The sequence below is a fragment of the Miniopterus natalensis genome, chromosome 16, assembly GCF_054644295.1.
Source record: "Miniopterus natalensis isolate mMinNat1 chromosome 16, mMinNat1.hap1, whole genome shotgun sequence".
NCBI classification, from domain to species: domain Eukaryota; kingdom Metazoa; phylum Chordata; class Mammalia; order Chiroptera; family Miniopteridae; genus Miniopterus; species Miniopterus natalensis.
The window spans coordinates 3,570,987-3,587,401 of NC_142096.1; the positions used below are offsets into that span (position 1 = coordinate 3,570,987).

At 38.6% G+C, this 16,415-nt stretch overlaps 1 protein-coding gene across 2 annotated transcripts in view; it reads left to right on the forward strand.

The window, feature by feature from the left end:
- Positions 1-218: 218 nt before the first annotated feature.
- The window catches only part of TMEM67 (transmembrane protein 67), a 30,379-nt gene continuing 14,182 nt past the window's right edge, over positions 219-16,415 (forward strand). Inside the window, exons 1-15 of one of the 2 annotated variants that reach the window (XM_087825273.1) lie at positions 219-444; positions 2,062-2,150; positions 3,742-3,835; positions 5,240-5,339; positions 6,359-6,428; positions 6,521-6,595; positions 7,342-7,404; positions 7,689-7,840; positions 7,957-8,065; positions 8,745-8,831; positions 9,143-9,208; positions 10,913-11,069; positions 11,651-11,774; positions 12,243-12,348; positions 15,253-15,309. In XM_087825273.1, coding sequence (XP_087681399.1) covers positions 219-444; positions 2,062-2,150; positions 3,742-3,835; positions 5,240-5,339; positions 6,359-6,428; positions 6,521-6,595; positions 7,342-7,404; positions 7,689-7,840; positions 7,957-8,065; positions 8,745-8,831; positions 9,143-9,208; positions 10,913-11,069; positions 11,651-11,774; positions 12,243-12,348; positions 15,253-15,309 — 1,575 coding nt within the window. The remainder of the gene's footprint in view (positions 445-2,061; positions 2,151-3,741; positions 3,836-5,239; positions 5,340-6,358; positions 6,429-6,520; positions 6,596-7,341; positions 7,405-7,688; positions 7,841-7,956; positions 8,066-8,744; positions 8,832-9,142; positions 9,209-10,912; positions 11,070-11,650; positions 11,775-12,242; positions 12,349-15,252; positions 15,310-16,415) is intronic. The other variant, XM_087825274.1, reaches the window with a different exon arrangement.

Consider the following 16,415-nt stretch of genomic DNA (forward strand, 5'->3'; position numbering starts at 1 on the left):
AAAGACAGGGTGGGACCTCCCAGGCCCCAAGGTGGGCTCACCCCGCATTCTTTCTTTTTACGACCAACCAGCTTCCCGCGGCTTTGGTAACCTAGCAACCAAGCAGCTTTCCGTAGACACTTCCGGAGCCTCAGGCCGAAGTTGACCAATCGGCTCTGCAGAGTCGCCGCAAGGGCTGACGGGGCGCTGGAAACTGCGCAGCCGCGGGCGTCGGCACCATGGCGACGGGCGGCCGCGGCGCAGGGGCGGCCATGGCGGTCCCGGCCGCCTTCCCCGCGGCTGTGGTGACTGTGCTCCTCCAGTGGGTCCTCCCCGGCGTCTCCCAGGCCCAGAGCTTCTCCCTCCCTTTCCGGCAGCCAGAGACCTGCGGCCACAACCAGTACTTCGATATCTCCGCGCTCGCCTGCGCCCGCTGCGGCGCCGACCAGAGGCGGGCCGCCCACGGTGAGGGGGAGGGGCGGGCCCGGGCCGGTCCCCGACGTCGCCCGAACACCTGTCTGGGGACCCCCAGGCCGCCACCCGCGCGCGAGCGGGCGCCAGTCCCCCCCCTCCTCAGCCTAGGGCCTTCAGGGAGCCCCTGGAAAGCTGCCTGTCGAGGTAGAAACAATGGAGAAGTCATCTGAGCTGCAGGGGACAGGACAGGCTGCAGGGAGCAGGGGACAGACAGGGTAGCCTGCAGGGAGCAGGGGACAGGACAGGGAGAAGGGGACAGGACAGGCCGCGGGGAGCAGGGGACAGGACGGGCCGCGGGAAGCAGGGGACAGGACAGGCTGGGGAAGGGATGCACATTGGCCCTCGGACTTTGATAACCGTTTATCTTACTTTTCAAATCCCAGAAATTTAGAGCTGGAAGGGGCCTTAACCTTGAGCAGGTGCAGTCTTCTCATTTTTACATATAAGCAAAATGAAGCCCAGGTGAGGCTGTGACGTCCCCTCTGTCGCCTCAGTTGGGAACAGGAAGAACACGCGTCTCTCCGCCCTGAGCCTGGAACTATGTGTTTCCACGATAGGATGTGTCCATGATATTACGGATTTCCTTAGGACTTGTCACTTTTATTATTGAATGTTACTAATTGCCCTTAAAGTCTCTTCAAATTAAGTTTAATTTTTATTTTATTTTATTTTATTATTTTATTTTATTTTATTTTTGCTTGAAATATCCATCATATTTGGCCCTGGTTCCCCTCACGGAAACCGCTTAGAATAAGACTTCTCCTATATTCTAAAGTCTAAGATGTTTTCAGTCTCAATTTTGTCACACCCATGGTGTTAAATTTCTGCCATCGTCAAATCTGACATATCCCCATTTAAGTCATCGTGTAGGACGGGTCAGGCTCCTCAGGTGATGAGAAAGAATTTCGCAGACTCTAAAGTATATGGTGTGAGTTTCATAATTATGAACCCAGGTATATGTGTTCTACTGCGAAGGTTTCTGTGGGTGCTGTTTCCACTTCAGGCTTCCTTAGAAAATGACATCCGCACCTACTCAGCACACTGAGCGGCGATTATCTCATAATGTTTACTATCTGTGCAAACAGAGGAATATGGTAATTTATTGGGATGAATGTAACTTTTCTAATAAGGTTTTGTTTTGACAAAGTAAATTTAAATTTATCGAACATGTGTGTGTGTTTGGGTGAAATAGAAGTGAGAAATTTACATATCAGTTAATCAGTAGTGTGTTAGTTCAATAATTTATTATGCTTGCACTAAAAATAGTGGCAAGCACAATACCAACCATGTACCTAACACATCCTAAGACCTTTACATATAATGTTCATACCAACTATGAGGGAAGAATTGGTTTTTTCCATTTTACCAAAGCGGAAGCCAGAGCACAAAAAAGTTCAGTATCTTGCTCAAGGTCACACAGCTAAGTAGCAGAATCAAAATTAGAACCCAAGGAGTATGTTTCTGGATTTGAACCTAGGCAGTACTAGTTCCAGAGTCTTTCTCTTAACTACCGCACTTTTTCTCTAGATCTTAAGGATTATTAAAAGTTTCCTGTCTTGGAATTTTATTTTTATTTACCAAGGTCTAAATTGGCTCTCTTCTTTTTAGGAACTTCATGTGTGTGTCTACCAGGATTTCAGATGATCTCTAATAATGGAGGAGCTGATATTATTTGTAAAAAGTGCCCAGAAGACATGGTATGAAGCAGTTATCTTTAAATAATTTTACTGTAAAAAGTAGTAAATTAAATTTATTTTTTAAACTACCACTTAATACTGTACACTACTATTTTCCCACAGCCATTAACATTATAAAGCTAACTTTTTTTTTTCCTAGAGTAAGTTTTGGGAGGTTAGTGAAATTTTATGCACACTTGGAATAAACAGGAATATTGCTTTTTAAATTCTGAAATTAAAAAACCCACAAAGCTGTGAAAATGTGTGTTTTTACTTTTCCTCATAGAGTAACTCAGTTAGTTATAAAGAAAAATAGATGAATGATACATATATAGAGCAATTTGGAATATGTGTATCCTTCGCCTGGTACAAATTGAGTTCCAAGTCTTAGACCTCTGTGTCAGCATTTTATATAATTCATGTTCATAATGATATTAAGTTGATAAGTTTTTGAAATGTCAATTGCATTATTAAGTAGGTTAAATAATATATGTTGCTGTTCTCTTAGTCATTTCATTATGTCATTTTTGGAAAATTAGGAAGCTAATAGTTATTATATATGGTGATTCTTAACAGAAATATATTTTCAGTCATTTTGGATAATTAAGCGTGTGCCACTTCTGACTTTTATAGTAATATTTCTTCTCATTGTCTGTGTTAAAAGAAGCATTGAATCTGGGAATTTAATATAAAGTTACCAGTTGTCCTACTTTATGGCTGGTGCTTACATATTTGATGATCATTTTGATACTTTTGTATTTTTGGAAATAATGACCTTATAAGTAGCCACTATTATGAAGTGATGCCAAAGGAGACTTGTTTTTCAGTGGCATTGCTAAGAAGTCCTAATTTTTAAATAGTCTTATGTAAATGTGCTACCAAATATAGGAGCATTTATTGAAAGACCCAGTTTTTCAACCAAAATGTAAAGTAATTTGTGGCATTGTTTTTTATTACCACTGTTCTCTATTAATTTTGGCTACATTCATGTTTGTAATATAATTGCTGTATTTTTATCTCAGGTTTTTCTAAATCATATAATAAGCCCAATTTTGAATGATGTCATATTTTACTGGTACAAACTATTAATGGATAGAAGGGAATAGCCTCATAATTTAACTTTAACAACTTTGTTTACACATCAGTTATATACCATAACTATTTTGAATCATAACTTAATTTTTAAAAGCTAATGTACTTGAAGTATTAAAAATTAGAATAATTACTTTAAGACAAGTAAGACTAAACTATTAATTGACTGTTTACTGAATTCTGTTGAATTTTGTTGTTTTATCTTTGTAAATGGAAAAACTGAATGATGGTGTTAATTATGAAAGCAAGGACGCATTTGAACTGAAAATCATGAAGAAGAGAGAACTATTGCCCAGAGTTAATAGCAGTCAATACATAGTTATAAGTGTATATCTTAATTTTGGAATATAAGCACAAATTGGCTACCCAGGAAATTTCTATGTGGCCCATTTGTGTATTATGTATGTGAATAAAAACTGCAGATTATACCGTATTGTGGCTTTTTGGACTTACACGATTAATTAAGGAGGAAAAAGTTGATTAAGAGGGAGAAAATAATTTTTTTTTTTTTTTAATTTAGAAAGGTGTTACCAAAGATGGCTGGAACTGCATTTCTTGCCCTGGTGGTTTAACTGCAGAAGGAAAGTGCCACTGCCCCACTGGCCATATTTTAGGTAAGAAGTAGATTCTTACAGAGCCGTGTAGATGCCTGGACATTCTAGGCAGAAGGAATCGCAAGTGCAAAGGTCCTAAGACGGGCACGTACTTGGCATAGTCAGGGGTCAGCAATGTACTGATGTGGCTGTAGCAGAGGAGGAAAGTGGAAGCAGAGGGTCTGAGAGGTTGGGGTGACGGGGTGCAGATCATGTAAGGCCCTGTGGGCTGTGATCGTTACCTTGGAAATTAACCTGTGTGAGATGGAAGATCATCGGAAGGTTTTCAGAGAAGTGAAATGATCACATTTAGTTTTTAAATGAGCTTCTTCCTGGGGAATTCATTAGGAATCCGTCGCAGAAGTCCAGGGTACAGATGATAGCGTCAGTCCAGGTAACAGTTATGGAAGTAGAGAGAATAATCCAGCTTCTGGATAGACTCTGAACAGAGAGCTGGCAGGACGTGCAGATTTACTTTCTAGTTTTAATTTTTTAAATATAGGTACTGAGAAAATGGTCAAATGGAGTCACCATTTACTGAGCCAGGATGATTGGGAGGAATAAGTTGTTCACCTTTACTTTTGCTACAGTTGTTTTTACCACCTTGCAAAATCTTAACACCTCAAAACCTCCTGGATAACATTATGATCGGGACTGATGGTCTCTGACCATTTTTCACAAAGTCTCTATTACTCCTTCTGCCCCAAAGTAATTGTTATCGTATTGTGTGTGTGTGCTTCTAGAATTTTTTTTTCCTGTTTTTAACATACAGATATACATTGTAGTCACAGGAAATGTAAGTGGTGTCTTTATATAAATATTTCATAACAAAATACTGTTTCACAGCACACTTTTTTCACTTAGCAGTGTGAGCTGTTAGACCTATCTCATTCTTTTTAACCCACCCTGTAGCATTTCATAGTGTAGATAAACCACCATTTTGCTATTTTAAATATTAAGGTTGTTTTCTAACAAATAATGCTTTGATGAGTATCCTTATACAGTGTACATGTGTTTCAGTAGGTTAGGTATCTAAAAATGAAATTGTAGTGGTGTAGGGTATGTGAATTTAAAATTTTAATAGATACTATCAAAAGCCCTCTAAGTGGCAGAAACTTAACAGCAGTCTGTAAAAATGCTTGTTTTCCTCATTCCCAGTGTAACAGGAGCATACAGGTAAGAGGTAAGGAAATTTTTCAAGAAAAAATACTAATTTTTGCTGTGAGGATTTGGAAATTTAGTTTCTGTATTTTTCTCTGTGAGTGGGGAGGGTTTTACTTTTCTGTGTTATTGAGGTGCTTAACATTTTTTTAATGCAAATAACATTTTGAGAATTATTAGAATTACGAGTGAGTTTTCCTAAGTATATAAAAGCTTAGATGTTAATTATGAGTTACATCTTAATTCTGTTTTTAAATTGTTTAGTGGAAAGAGATGCAAATGGAGCATTGTTGTCTCAAGCAGCTTGTAAGCTCTGTGATGGGAATGAAAACTCTTTTACAGTAGCCAATGCTTTAGGAAACAGGTAAGCAGTGTGCTGCCTGATGGCTTCATTAATATCATTTTATATTTACGCAGAATCTGTACCTTTTTAAAGTACTGTCCTATAGCATTTGCTCCTCACATAACCCAAGGAAGGATAGAAGTAGACATTAACAGCTAAAGAAGCCATGGCCTAGAGAATGAGACAGAATAGCGTTCATATGTTGTCTCTTATCAGTTGTTTGACTTTGGATAGTTCAATAGGTCAATCTCCTTGTCTTTAGAGTGGGATATACCACCCACTTCATCATCTGTTATCACAGCTTAGAAATAAATGTTAAATTCTTAGCGTAGCGCTACAGAGTAAGTGCTTCAGAAGCTATTTTTGTTTGTTATGTAATTTGCATACACTCTGTAACATAATATATAATGCATCCTGCTTACTGTGGTTAGAGTTCAGTGCCATGCCCTAGCTCTGTCTTGCAAGTAACGAACACCCATCTACACCATCAGTGTCCCCACTAGTTCAGTGCCCTCTGTTCTTTGTGTTACTCATTAATGAAAAATGTTTTCCCAAAATAAACTGTGATGACCAATGGACTTTAAAAGTGTTGGTTGTAGGTTTGATAAGGAATAGATACATGTTTCTTTTCAGCATGTTACCTTTTTGCTTTGTAGCAGATAAAATAAGGAAAGTATATTTGATATAAGTACTTATAAAAATGGATTGGATTTCATTTATATGCATTTGTTGGGCTCATTTGTTAATTGAGCGATTTACTCATCTTTGCTGTTCAGTATTATTTATTTTTTACATCCCATGTGGTTTCAAAAGAATACTCCCCTATTATTAATTGTATTTATTTATAATTTGCCTTATAATACTAAAAGTGATATAAAACTATTCAAATCAGTATTAATATTTTTAATTTGTTTACTTCTTACAAGAAATTGCTTAGCTGAATAAATCTAATCTAGTGTTTTGGAAGATAAGTTCTTGATTAAATTTAGGCTTAGTATAACTCATTAACATTTAAAATATTATTTTTGTTATATTGACAGGTGTGTCCGATGCGAGCCAACATTCATTAAAACCAGCAGGTCCTGTGCGTGTTTAGAACCTAACATTTTAGTAAGGCTAATCAAATTGATAACATATATATTTTGAAATTAAATTATTCATACTGTTCTATAAACTGTTTTATTTGTTCATTCATTTTTTAGACGGGGGGCTTATGTTTCAGCAACACAGGAAATTTTCCTCCACTTATCATTTCAGCTGCACGTTATGGAGAGCTTGTGAGTATGTTTAAATTTTTTGTTTCATTGTTAAGAATATTTCCGCGCTTCTTTGGTAATTAATTTGGGACTAAAATGAGCAACATTTGTGTGTAAATCACTTTAAAAGAGAAACTATCCGTCTAAGGAACATTAGACTGACAACTCAGCATTATAATTCATAAGTTCAGTTATTGTCTTCTCCACCTTAGCTCACTCCTTTTTCAGTGCATCTCAGAATGTTCAAGCTGAAAGATCCAATATAGATCCTGCAAAGAATGCAGCATAATTTAGTTAGGAGCACCAGAGAATAGAACTCAATCCTGCATTTACCAGACATCCGCTTTGTATCTTTGGACTTAGTTGACATTCCTAAACTTCAGTTTTATTGTCTGGAAATTGGGCATAATAATAATACATTCCTCACAGTGCCTATACATGGCAGTCGCTGGGGAAATGAGGACTATCCCTATCCAGCCAGGTGCCTCATTTAAGAGGAGAGCATGGTGGCGAAGAGTTAGAGCTTTTGCAACAGATCCTGGTGATGACAGCATCTGGGATATAAAACGGGAAGTGTGAATGAATTGGACCTGAAGAGGTCACAAATCCAAGAGAGTAGGAGTAGACGACTGAGGAGTAGTTAGTTGATAAGCAGTGAGGACCCTATGCCGGCAGAGCTTGGGGCGGAGCAGGCTAGGATCTGGTTGCTGTAGTATTAAGGAACTTTTATTTGAACTTAAAACTAAAATTCCTCTTTTTGTTTGCAGGGCATGTCTTTCACTTCAGAATGGTTTACAAAGTATTTGCAATCATCAGCAGCTGCTTGTTGGGTTTGAATTTTTTTTAAATAGTTTTATATAATTTTGAAGAATTGTACCTTTCCCCCCTCCCAGACCATAAAAGTTTTCTCTCTAAGTAGATATATCTCTTTAGTCTTATTCTATGAGAAGAATAAACCCTTTCTAGGGGATTGAAAGAGAATATGTAAAGAAAATGTTCAGGAAAGGTATCGAAAGGCAAAGGGAATAGGTAAAATTAAAACCAAGCATAATCTATTACATCAGCTTTTCTTAGGAGATTAAGCTCCGTGTTCTGTTTCCTTGTTGTCTGGTAGGTATATGCCAATCTGACATCCTGCCAAGCTCTTGGGAATATGTGTGTGATGAACATGAATTCTTACTCTGCCACTTACGATGCCTGTCGACTGTTTCAGTTAGTCTTTGACAATACTGCTGGCCTGGGCACTGTTCATTCTATTTCATTTTGGTAAGGATATTCTGATGGATGAACTGTCATTTTGACCAACTTAAGTGCAGTTACTTTCACAAATATTAGTATAAATATTGCTTCCCCGTTGTTAAAACAATTGTAATTGTTTATAGGAGACAGAATCTTCCGTGGCTGTTCTATGGAGATCAGCTTGGACTAGCACCTCAGGTCCTCAGTACTATACCTCTTCCTACAAATTTCAGTTTTAAAGGGCAAAACCAGGTACAAGCATAACTACATTTTGACTTTCAACTTGAAAAGTAGTAAGAACATTACTAGTCGTAATTATTGCATTTTTAGGTTTTTAAATTTTTAAGTATCAGCTATTCATAAGAACTAAACAATATAGAGTTTAGCTGTCTTATTTGAGTGCATATATGCATATGTCTGGATTATGTGGTGATGGCAGCACATATACTTGTAGGGTTGGGAAGGGAAGGGCAGTTCTCATCAGCAGATGCAAAACAATCTGTCCCTCTATATCTCTACACATTTAAGAAGTGCTTCCAGACACAGACTAGGGCTCTATCCTATTTCCCCAGCACTGCACAGGTCCAAATTCTCACCTCCAATCTTTTGACTCTCTAGAATGAAGTGATAGATTATTCCCTCCCCTGTGTAACAGGTTTGAATGGAGGTTATCTGTCACTAGCACTGCCCCTCAATTCTGAAACAATAGTTTCCATGCCAAAAACAAACAAACAAAAACCGTCCATTTATTTTAGGTGTGTTCAGTTGTAGAGATTTATAGATTAATTTTGCTTCAAAATAAAGATAATTGAATTTAATATTTGATCTCTGGAAACAGAAAGGGTCAGTCATCAATGAAAATTTCTTTGTAGAACAGTATGTTGCTTTTAGAGTATGTGACATTATTTTATTCCAATCTTTCTTTAATCAGAATACAAAAATGAAGTTTGTTGCTGCTTCCTATGATGTAAGAGGAAATTTTCTCAAGTGGCAAACTTTAGAAGGTGGTGTTTTACAGGTGAGCATGATTCTAGCTAAAGAATCACTAATGTGCCTTACTTTTGCCTGAGGAAAGATTAGTTTATTGCTTGAATGGAGCATCAGTTACATGCTATGGTTGATTTTTTTCTTGTACTTTAAATTGGAATTTCTTGAAACCACCTTAAGTTATGACTTTAATTTAAATAAAGATGTTCTCTTTTCCTACCTTTAATACATTAAATAAGTGTTCTATAAAGTGTGTATCCATGTTGGGACTTGAGAATTCTTGACTATAAGCCAGGAAAACATTTGTGAGAGAAATTTATCAATTGTATCCTTCTGCTGTAGCTCTGTCCAGACACAGAAACTAGATTAAATGCTGCTTACTCTTTTGGAACAACCTACCAACAAAACGTAAGTTACAGTTTGAACTGTATCCAATAGTCTGTATTTTAGTTTCATTTTCAAAACATTAGTATAATTGGAATAATCTTTGAATGTTTGAAACTGGAGATGTTTTGAGTAGTAATGAAGAATTTCACTGATTGATGTAATTTTTTATTAGCCTGGGTACAGAAAATCTTATATGAATTAGCATGAAGAGAGCACCGTGTCTGCCTTAGAGTTTTATACATCATGTGATGTTAGATTTTCATAATCGGTTGTTGACTCACCTTAGGCATACAGGTCTTAAAAGCAGCGTCTACTTCTGAGAATTTTGGAATACAGTAAAAATGTTATTTTATTTTTAGTGACTTAATAAAAATGTTACTCCCCCTCCGTCTACCCGCCCTACTCCCAGTAACAAGTAATAGTGCTGTCTTTTCCCTCCCTCCACACTTTCCTTCCTCTTCCCTCCTGACCGCCCTCCTTCCGGTGACCATTTTGAAATTACAGTATGGTTCAACAGAGTAGTATGAGCCATCAAACATTCACTAGTTTACAAAAATACTTCTTGATTAAATGCATATACACTCACCATAGAACAAAACTGTGATTACAGTTTCGTTAAAGCCACGATGAAAAATAGTATCATGGAAAACACTGGAAGAAAATAAACATTTTTAACGTGGTTATATCTGGATGGTGGGATTACGTGTGATTTTCTTTTTTATATCACAAACATGAATTCACTTTTATTATCAGAAATGACATATATTCTTTCCCAAAAAAAAGGAAAACAGAATGTTATATGTCTGCCATGGCCAGAAGAATCAACACTTGTTAAGTGCCTGCTGCTGTGTGTTCAGCATTTTATCATTGTTATCTGGGCCGTGAAATACTATGTGAAATGCATATTATCTGTACTTCACAGAGGAGGAAGTGTGGTGCTCGGTGAAATTAGGTAATTTACTCAAAGGTCTTGCATCAGGTAAATTGTGCAGCCAATATTCTGTTAAGTTAAAAAATCATGCTTTTTCCTTTGAACTTGGCTGCCTATCAAGTGCTTCACAGTGTAGTAAACAGCTATATAGACAAAATGTTGCAAAGAGTACATTAAGTGTTAGTCTGTAGGTATGGACAAGGTACCATATTGGCACACACCAGGGGTCAGTTCCTGAGGAAGCAGAGAAGGACTTCATGGTGGGAGTGATACTTGGTTTTCTAGGATGAATATGAGTTTGCCAGGAGAACATAGTGGGAAAGGGACTGTCAGGCAGGAGCAACATTTGTAGCATTTGAGAGACATGGAAGAGCACATAGCACATTTAGGTGCTGCACGCTGATTAGTATGAATGGACTTTAAACTGGTAGGGAGCAGTGAGAAATAAGCCTGGCTTTGTTAGGGGGCCAAGTCATAGACAGCATTGTACATCAGGAGGAAGAATTAGGGCCACATCCCGTCTCACTGCTGTACCGTGATGTTGAGAGTGAAGGCATGCCCTCTTCAGCTGGGTTGTAGGACAAGAGCCAGGCAGTTCTTTACTGTTAGGTTTTTTTGGTCCTTATTTTAAAAAAAAAATCATCTATAGCCTCATGTATTAGAAAGCACAAGGAAATGCATATCAACAAGGTAATTTAAACATTTTATGAAATTTTTTTAAAAATAGCCTTTGAAAGATAATATGTGTTGTAATATTCAGTTGGGATGCTTTTATTTTTAATTTTATCTTCCAGTGTTTGATTCCTGTTTCTAAGATCTTGACAGATTTTCCCACTCCTATATTTTATGATCTATACCTTGAATATACCGATGACAGTCAACACCAATATATTTGGGCTCTGCCTGTTTTAAATCTAAATCTTCAACACAATAAGAAATTTGTGAACCAAGGTAAGACATCCATGCACACCATTCTTTCCCTGAGCTGAACCCAACAAATAGACCAAACAACCTGATAACTGAATAAACCATGGATTGTAAGAAAGGTCATAGATTCCCTCTTATTGTATGGTTTTATATAGCATGTTAAAAAGTAAAACAATAAGATTGCCGGTATATTTAGAAACTTTTACAAAGTGTGTCAGGCTTATTGTTAAGAAATCATATTATTGCTAAAAGAGTGTCCTGAGAAAATTAATAGAACTGTAACCTGGGGCTTCTTCAAATTGTTCAGGAGCTGCTTTCTGGACAAATTCGTTTCTTTCATTGTTTCCCATATTATAAAACTCTGCTTATTCAGGAAATGTGCAGGGATCACTTTTCCAAAGTGATGAAAAGTCCAATCAGTCAGAAAACATTCATAAAGTTGGGAAATCTAGTGGGAAGTTCTTACAGCAATAGTGTTTTCTGCAATCGTCTTACAAAATGCACCAATTTTGTGTGTTAAATTTATCCAGTCAGCTTCTCCTTGAGAGCCACCTTGAACAATTTGAAGGTATTTTTAATGCCATTTTTTCTTTTTATGATTAAAGACAGTAACTCTGGCAAGTGGCTTCTAACTCGGCGCATTTTCCTAGTGGATGCACTAAGTGGGCGAGAAAATGACCTAGAAAGTCAGCCAAGATTCATTCGAATTGCTACACAGATATCACTGAGGTAAACAAATGTCTTTCACGCTAAATTAGGCTTAAAGCATAAAGCAGAATATCATAAAAGAGTGCGTTTACCAATAATCAAAGGGAAACAACGAAGACAACTTAACGGAAACAAAACCTAAGGTTGTTTTAGATATCTGTGTGGCAGATGAGGTTACACCGATAGAGGCGAGACACCAAGAAGACAATTACAACGAGCTTGTGGAGTTTCGTCAGAATTCACGTTACAAGCCTCACTCACTCTAGACCTGCTGAATTAGAGCCGGTTGAGGGGTGGAGGGTAGGGCGAGTGTCAGTGGGCTGAAATGGGTACATGGGAAGGAGCCTGCCAGGTGGTTGCAGTAGGCAGGCCTCCTCTGTCTTCACCTCCATGTTAAGTCCAGATTAAGTTCAAAAGAAACCATAAGTTAAGTATATGTTTAAGGGCCTACATGTACTTATAACGAGAAGTGTATTTTCTTTCAAACAGCATCCGCCTTGTACCCAACACAAAAAATGGAAACATCTACCCTCCCTTAATCACCATTGGCTACAGTGACATTGATGTCAAAGATCCCAGCAGCCAGTTTGTGAAGGTGAGTTCTTGACTAACCTGTGCCTGTGTGTGCATTAAATATGGGATACAGTTACCTTGCGGTCAAAAGGCAATTCGTCCTTTCTCAAGTTCTACATGAACACTGTTCTTTATATAGTCAAATCTTAATTATTTTTCTCTAATAATGGTAAGAGGTGAGTTCTTATGGAGCCTGAGTATTAAAAAGGCAAGAATAAGTTTTTTGTAGACAGTGTCACCAACAGTCGGGCATCCCTTTCAGGATGCTGGGGGATGCGGAGAGGGAGCATCTCTCTGCTGCTCTTCTCTTTGGCCACCCTGCTTCTGTTAAGATTTTGTCTTCTCCTTGCCCTGGCCTACAAAAATCAACCAATGAATGCATAAATATGTGGAACAACAAATTGATCTGTCTCTCTCAAAATAAAATAATTAATTTAAAAAGAAAAAAAGATTTTGTCTGCTTGCCTAATTAAACCAGGAACTCAGACTTTCCAGTGGGCAGTCTTGCCCACTTCAAGACACACTTCAACTGGCAGAAAGATGAAACGGATGAGCTTTATAACTAGTCGTGCTAAAATGAACTAGAGAATGCAGTTTGGACTTACAGCTGAGTGGGCTTTCTGCTCTTTCCCCATCTCAGTTAAGCTTAACCACAGAACTAAAGGCCTCTCCTGCCTGGCAGGGTCTGTATGGGGGAGAGGCCGTGTGCACCCTGAGGACAGGCTGCACCCCGGAGAACGGCCTGGGAAAGGCGGGGCCGTACGTGCTCAGCTCCTGCTCAGCCTCGCCCAGTGGATCAAACGTTTCTGCTCGGAAGACAGATAGAGACAAACCAGAAGGGGCCCCACTGTTCTTTTTCCTCAGAGATTAAGCAGTTGTCCCCTTCCCTCTCTGAAAACAGGAAAAACGGGGATAAGCATCCCTCACCCAGCAGACTCACTAATAGCTTCTAATTTCCACTCTTTGAGTTTGCTGAGTTTTAGTGTTCTTGTTTCTTCAGCGAGTGCTTTTGGCCTCCCTGCTGTGCTTGTGCTTGTAGCCTGGTGCTATTGGAGCTAGGCTTTCATTGAGCAAGAAGACTGCACGCAGCATAACTTTCCTCTGAAAGACTGATGTCCTCACTGTTCTGCCTGACCTGCTGTTAAAGTTAGTTTCCGTTGCCATGGCTTTTGCACACTGCACTAGGATGACACCCAGAAGTATGCTCTGACGAAAGACTGCCTGGGTCAAAATTTCCTGGTGGGATCACTCTCGGGTAACCAAGAGTATAAGTATATTTATTTATATAAAATAATTCTGGATCTTTTCTTTAAGTACTTTTATTGTCCAAAATATTCCAAACTAAGTCTTGACAAATTGGAAAATAAGAGAATGAGTTGAGAGAATCATGAAACTGTACTCACAAGGTCCACCTTAAATTCATTCTAATGTAGAACGTACAGTTCGTTTCTTGATTCCTCTTGGCAGCTGCTGCAGAAACTGTGTGTTAGTTTTAGGCATTCGCCACTTCTCCGCGCTCCCACCAACAGCAGATGACCTTCCCTCGTGTTTTATGAGGATTGAGACTACCCTGTGCGAATTTCCTCAGGTTTCCTCTCTGACACTGCAGCACCTGTTTCATCATCCTTGTCTCCCGCCCCTAATTCTAAGGGGGGAAGCCCTTTCTCCTTTCTTTAGCTAGTCATCTACTTTTACTTGTTTGCAGACTTTCCCAGTGCCCTGTTTCACCCTCACCCGTCTCAGCCGGCTTCTCTGTTAATCCCATTCCTTTGCTTTAACACCTTCAGGTTGCCCCTTCTTAAAAGCAGACTAAAATAACTAAACGATAAAATGCTTCCTCAATCCTGTTAGCTTTGCAGCTTGCTATTGTGTATCTTTCCTTGATTTTCCAACCACTTATTCTTCCACCATTTGCAATCTGGCCCAAGCCACTGTGATCAGAACAGCCTGGTACTGGCACAAGAACAGGCATAGAGATCAGGGGAACAGAACAGAGAATCCAGAAATCAACCCACGTCATTACGCTCAACTAGTATTTGACAAAGGAGGCGAGAGCATACAATGGAGTAAAGACCGTCTCTTCGATAAATGGTGCTGGGAAAATTGGACAGGTACATGCGAAAAAAAGAAACGAGACCACCAACTTACACCATACACAAAAATAAACTCAAAATCGGTAAAAAACTTAGACATGAAACCATAAAAGTCCTAGAGGAAACATAGGCAGCAAAATACTGGACCTCTCGTGTAGAATCTTCACCGATACGTCGCCTAGGGCAAGAGAAATGAAGGGAAAAAATAAACAAATGGGCCATTGTGCTTCTTTGAAAAAGCTCCGTGAAGGTCAGCAATGAATTTCACATACACTGGCTTTATTTCTTAACACATTCGACACTGAACTCTTGACCTTGAAACCCTGTGCTCTGACCCTGGTCCGACCCAGGACCTTGCCTCTCCTGCCTCTCCCAGCCCTGTTTCTCACTTTTCACTGGTGGTGGTGGTTCTCGTCTTGTCTTTTAATGTAGCGGTGTCCCTAGGCTCTCATTCAGCCCTTCGATTAATCTGCCTCTTAGGGTGTGATTGTTTCACCAGTTGCTAAATTCTTGATACGTAAGTTCTGTCATATTCCTAGTTCCGTAAACCTATCAGAAAATGAACTGATTAGTTTGGATTGACGGCTGTTAATGAACCTAACCTAGCTCCTGATGAACCCCTCTTTCCTTAATGTGTGTTCAAAGGGGATATTTAAGCAGCGTGAATAATTCCCAAAGCATATCCATTTATGTGTAAGGGTCAACTAGTAAGATTGATACTTCAAAAATGTGGCATTTATGGTAAAATCCAGCTACAAATGTATTTTTATAGTAAAAGTAGGTTTGTATTATATATTTTCGGTATGACTAATTTGCTTTCTTTTAAATATCAGATTTCTTTCTCAGTCAAATATGAAATGAATCAAGGAGACGCGCATATCCAGACAGATGTGAGTTTATTTTAAACTGTTAAAATATTTACAGTATGTTTTTTTAAATAAAAAAATTTAGATGAACAGGAAAGTGGTCCAAATAAAGAGATCTGCATCATATTTTTCACCCAGCCTCCTGTGATTTTAACATCTCATGTAATTATAGTGCAGTGATCATTGTCAGGAAATTAATACTGATACAGTCCTATTAACTCATCTTTGAATTTCACACTTTTTTTACTAGTCTTTTTTGTTCTAGGATGTAATCCAGGGTTGCACATTGCTTTGAGCCGTCACATCTCCTTTGATCTGTGACAGTTTCTTAGTCGTTCGTTGTCGTTCATGACTGACCCTAACACTTGTGAGAGAACTGGTGGATTATTGTGGTTTATCTGATATTTTCCCACGATTAAATGTAGTTTTAGAACAGATACCACAGATGATGTTATGCCCTTCTCAGGGAATCATGTCAGAAGATACTGCATGTCAGTATGTCATTACTGATACTAACTTTGACCACATGGCTAAGATGATTATCTGCAGAGTTCTCTACTGTATGTGCCATTTATAATTGATAAATATCTTAGGAAGAGATACTTTGGGGTTATGCAGATATCACACTTACTATCCTTTTGCCCTCTAATTTTGGCATCTATTGACAATTCTTTCCTGTAAAAAGTATTAACTGTGATATTTGTGTGGTGGTAATTTTCTGTTTCCATCATTTCTTCTATATTTCTGCATTGGAATTCTACTTCAAAGAAAAGCTGTTCTTTTGCCCACATTGATTTCTTTATCAGTTAGTTATTTAAATCAGTATGGACTAGTGGATACTTATTTATTCTAGTGATTATATTCCATTACTATCTATTGTCTTGCTCAAATTGTTCCAAATTTGGCCCCTGGGAGGGTCCCTTCAGTTTGGCTCCTATATTCTTTTTTTTAAACTTTTCTTTTTTTTTTTTTTTATCTTTATTGATTTCAGAGAGAGGAAGGGAGAGGGAGAGAGAGAGATAGAAACATCAATGATGAGAGAGTCATTGATCGGCTGCAGCCCGCAACCCGGGCATGTGCCGTGACCGGGAATCGAACCCTCATCGCCTGGATCCTAGGTGGACGCTTTA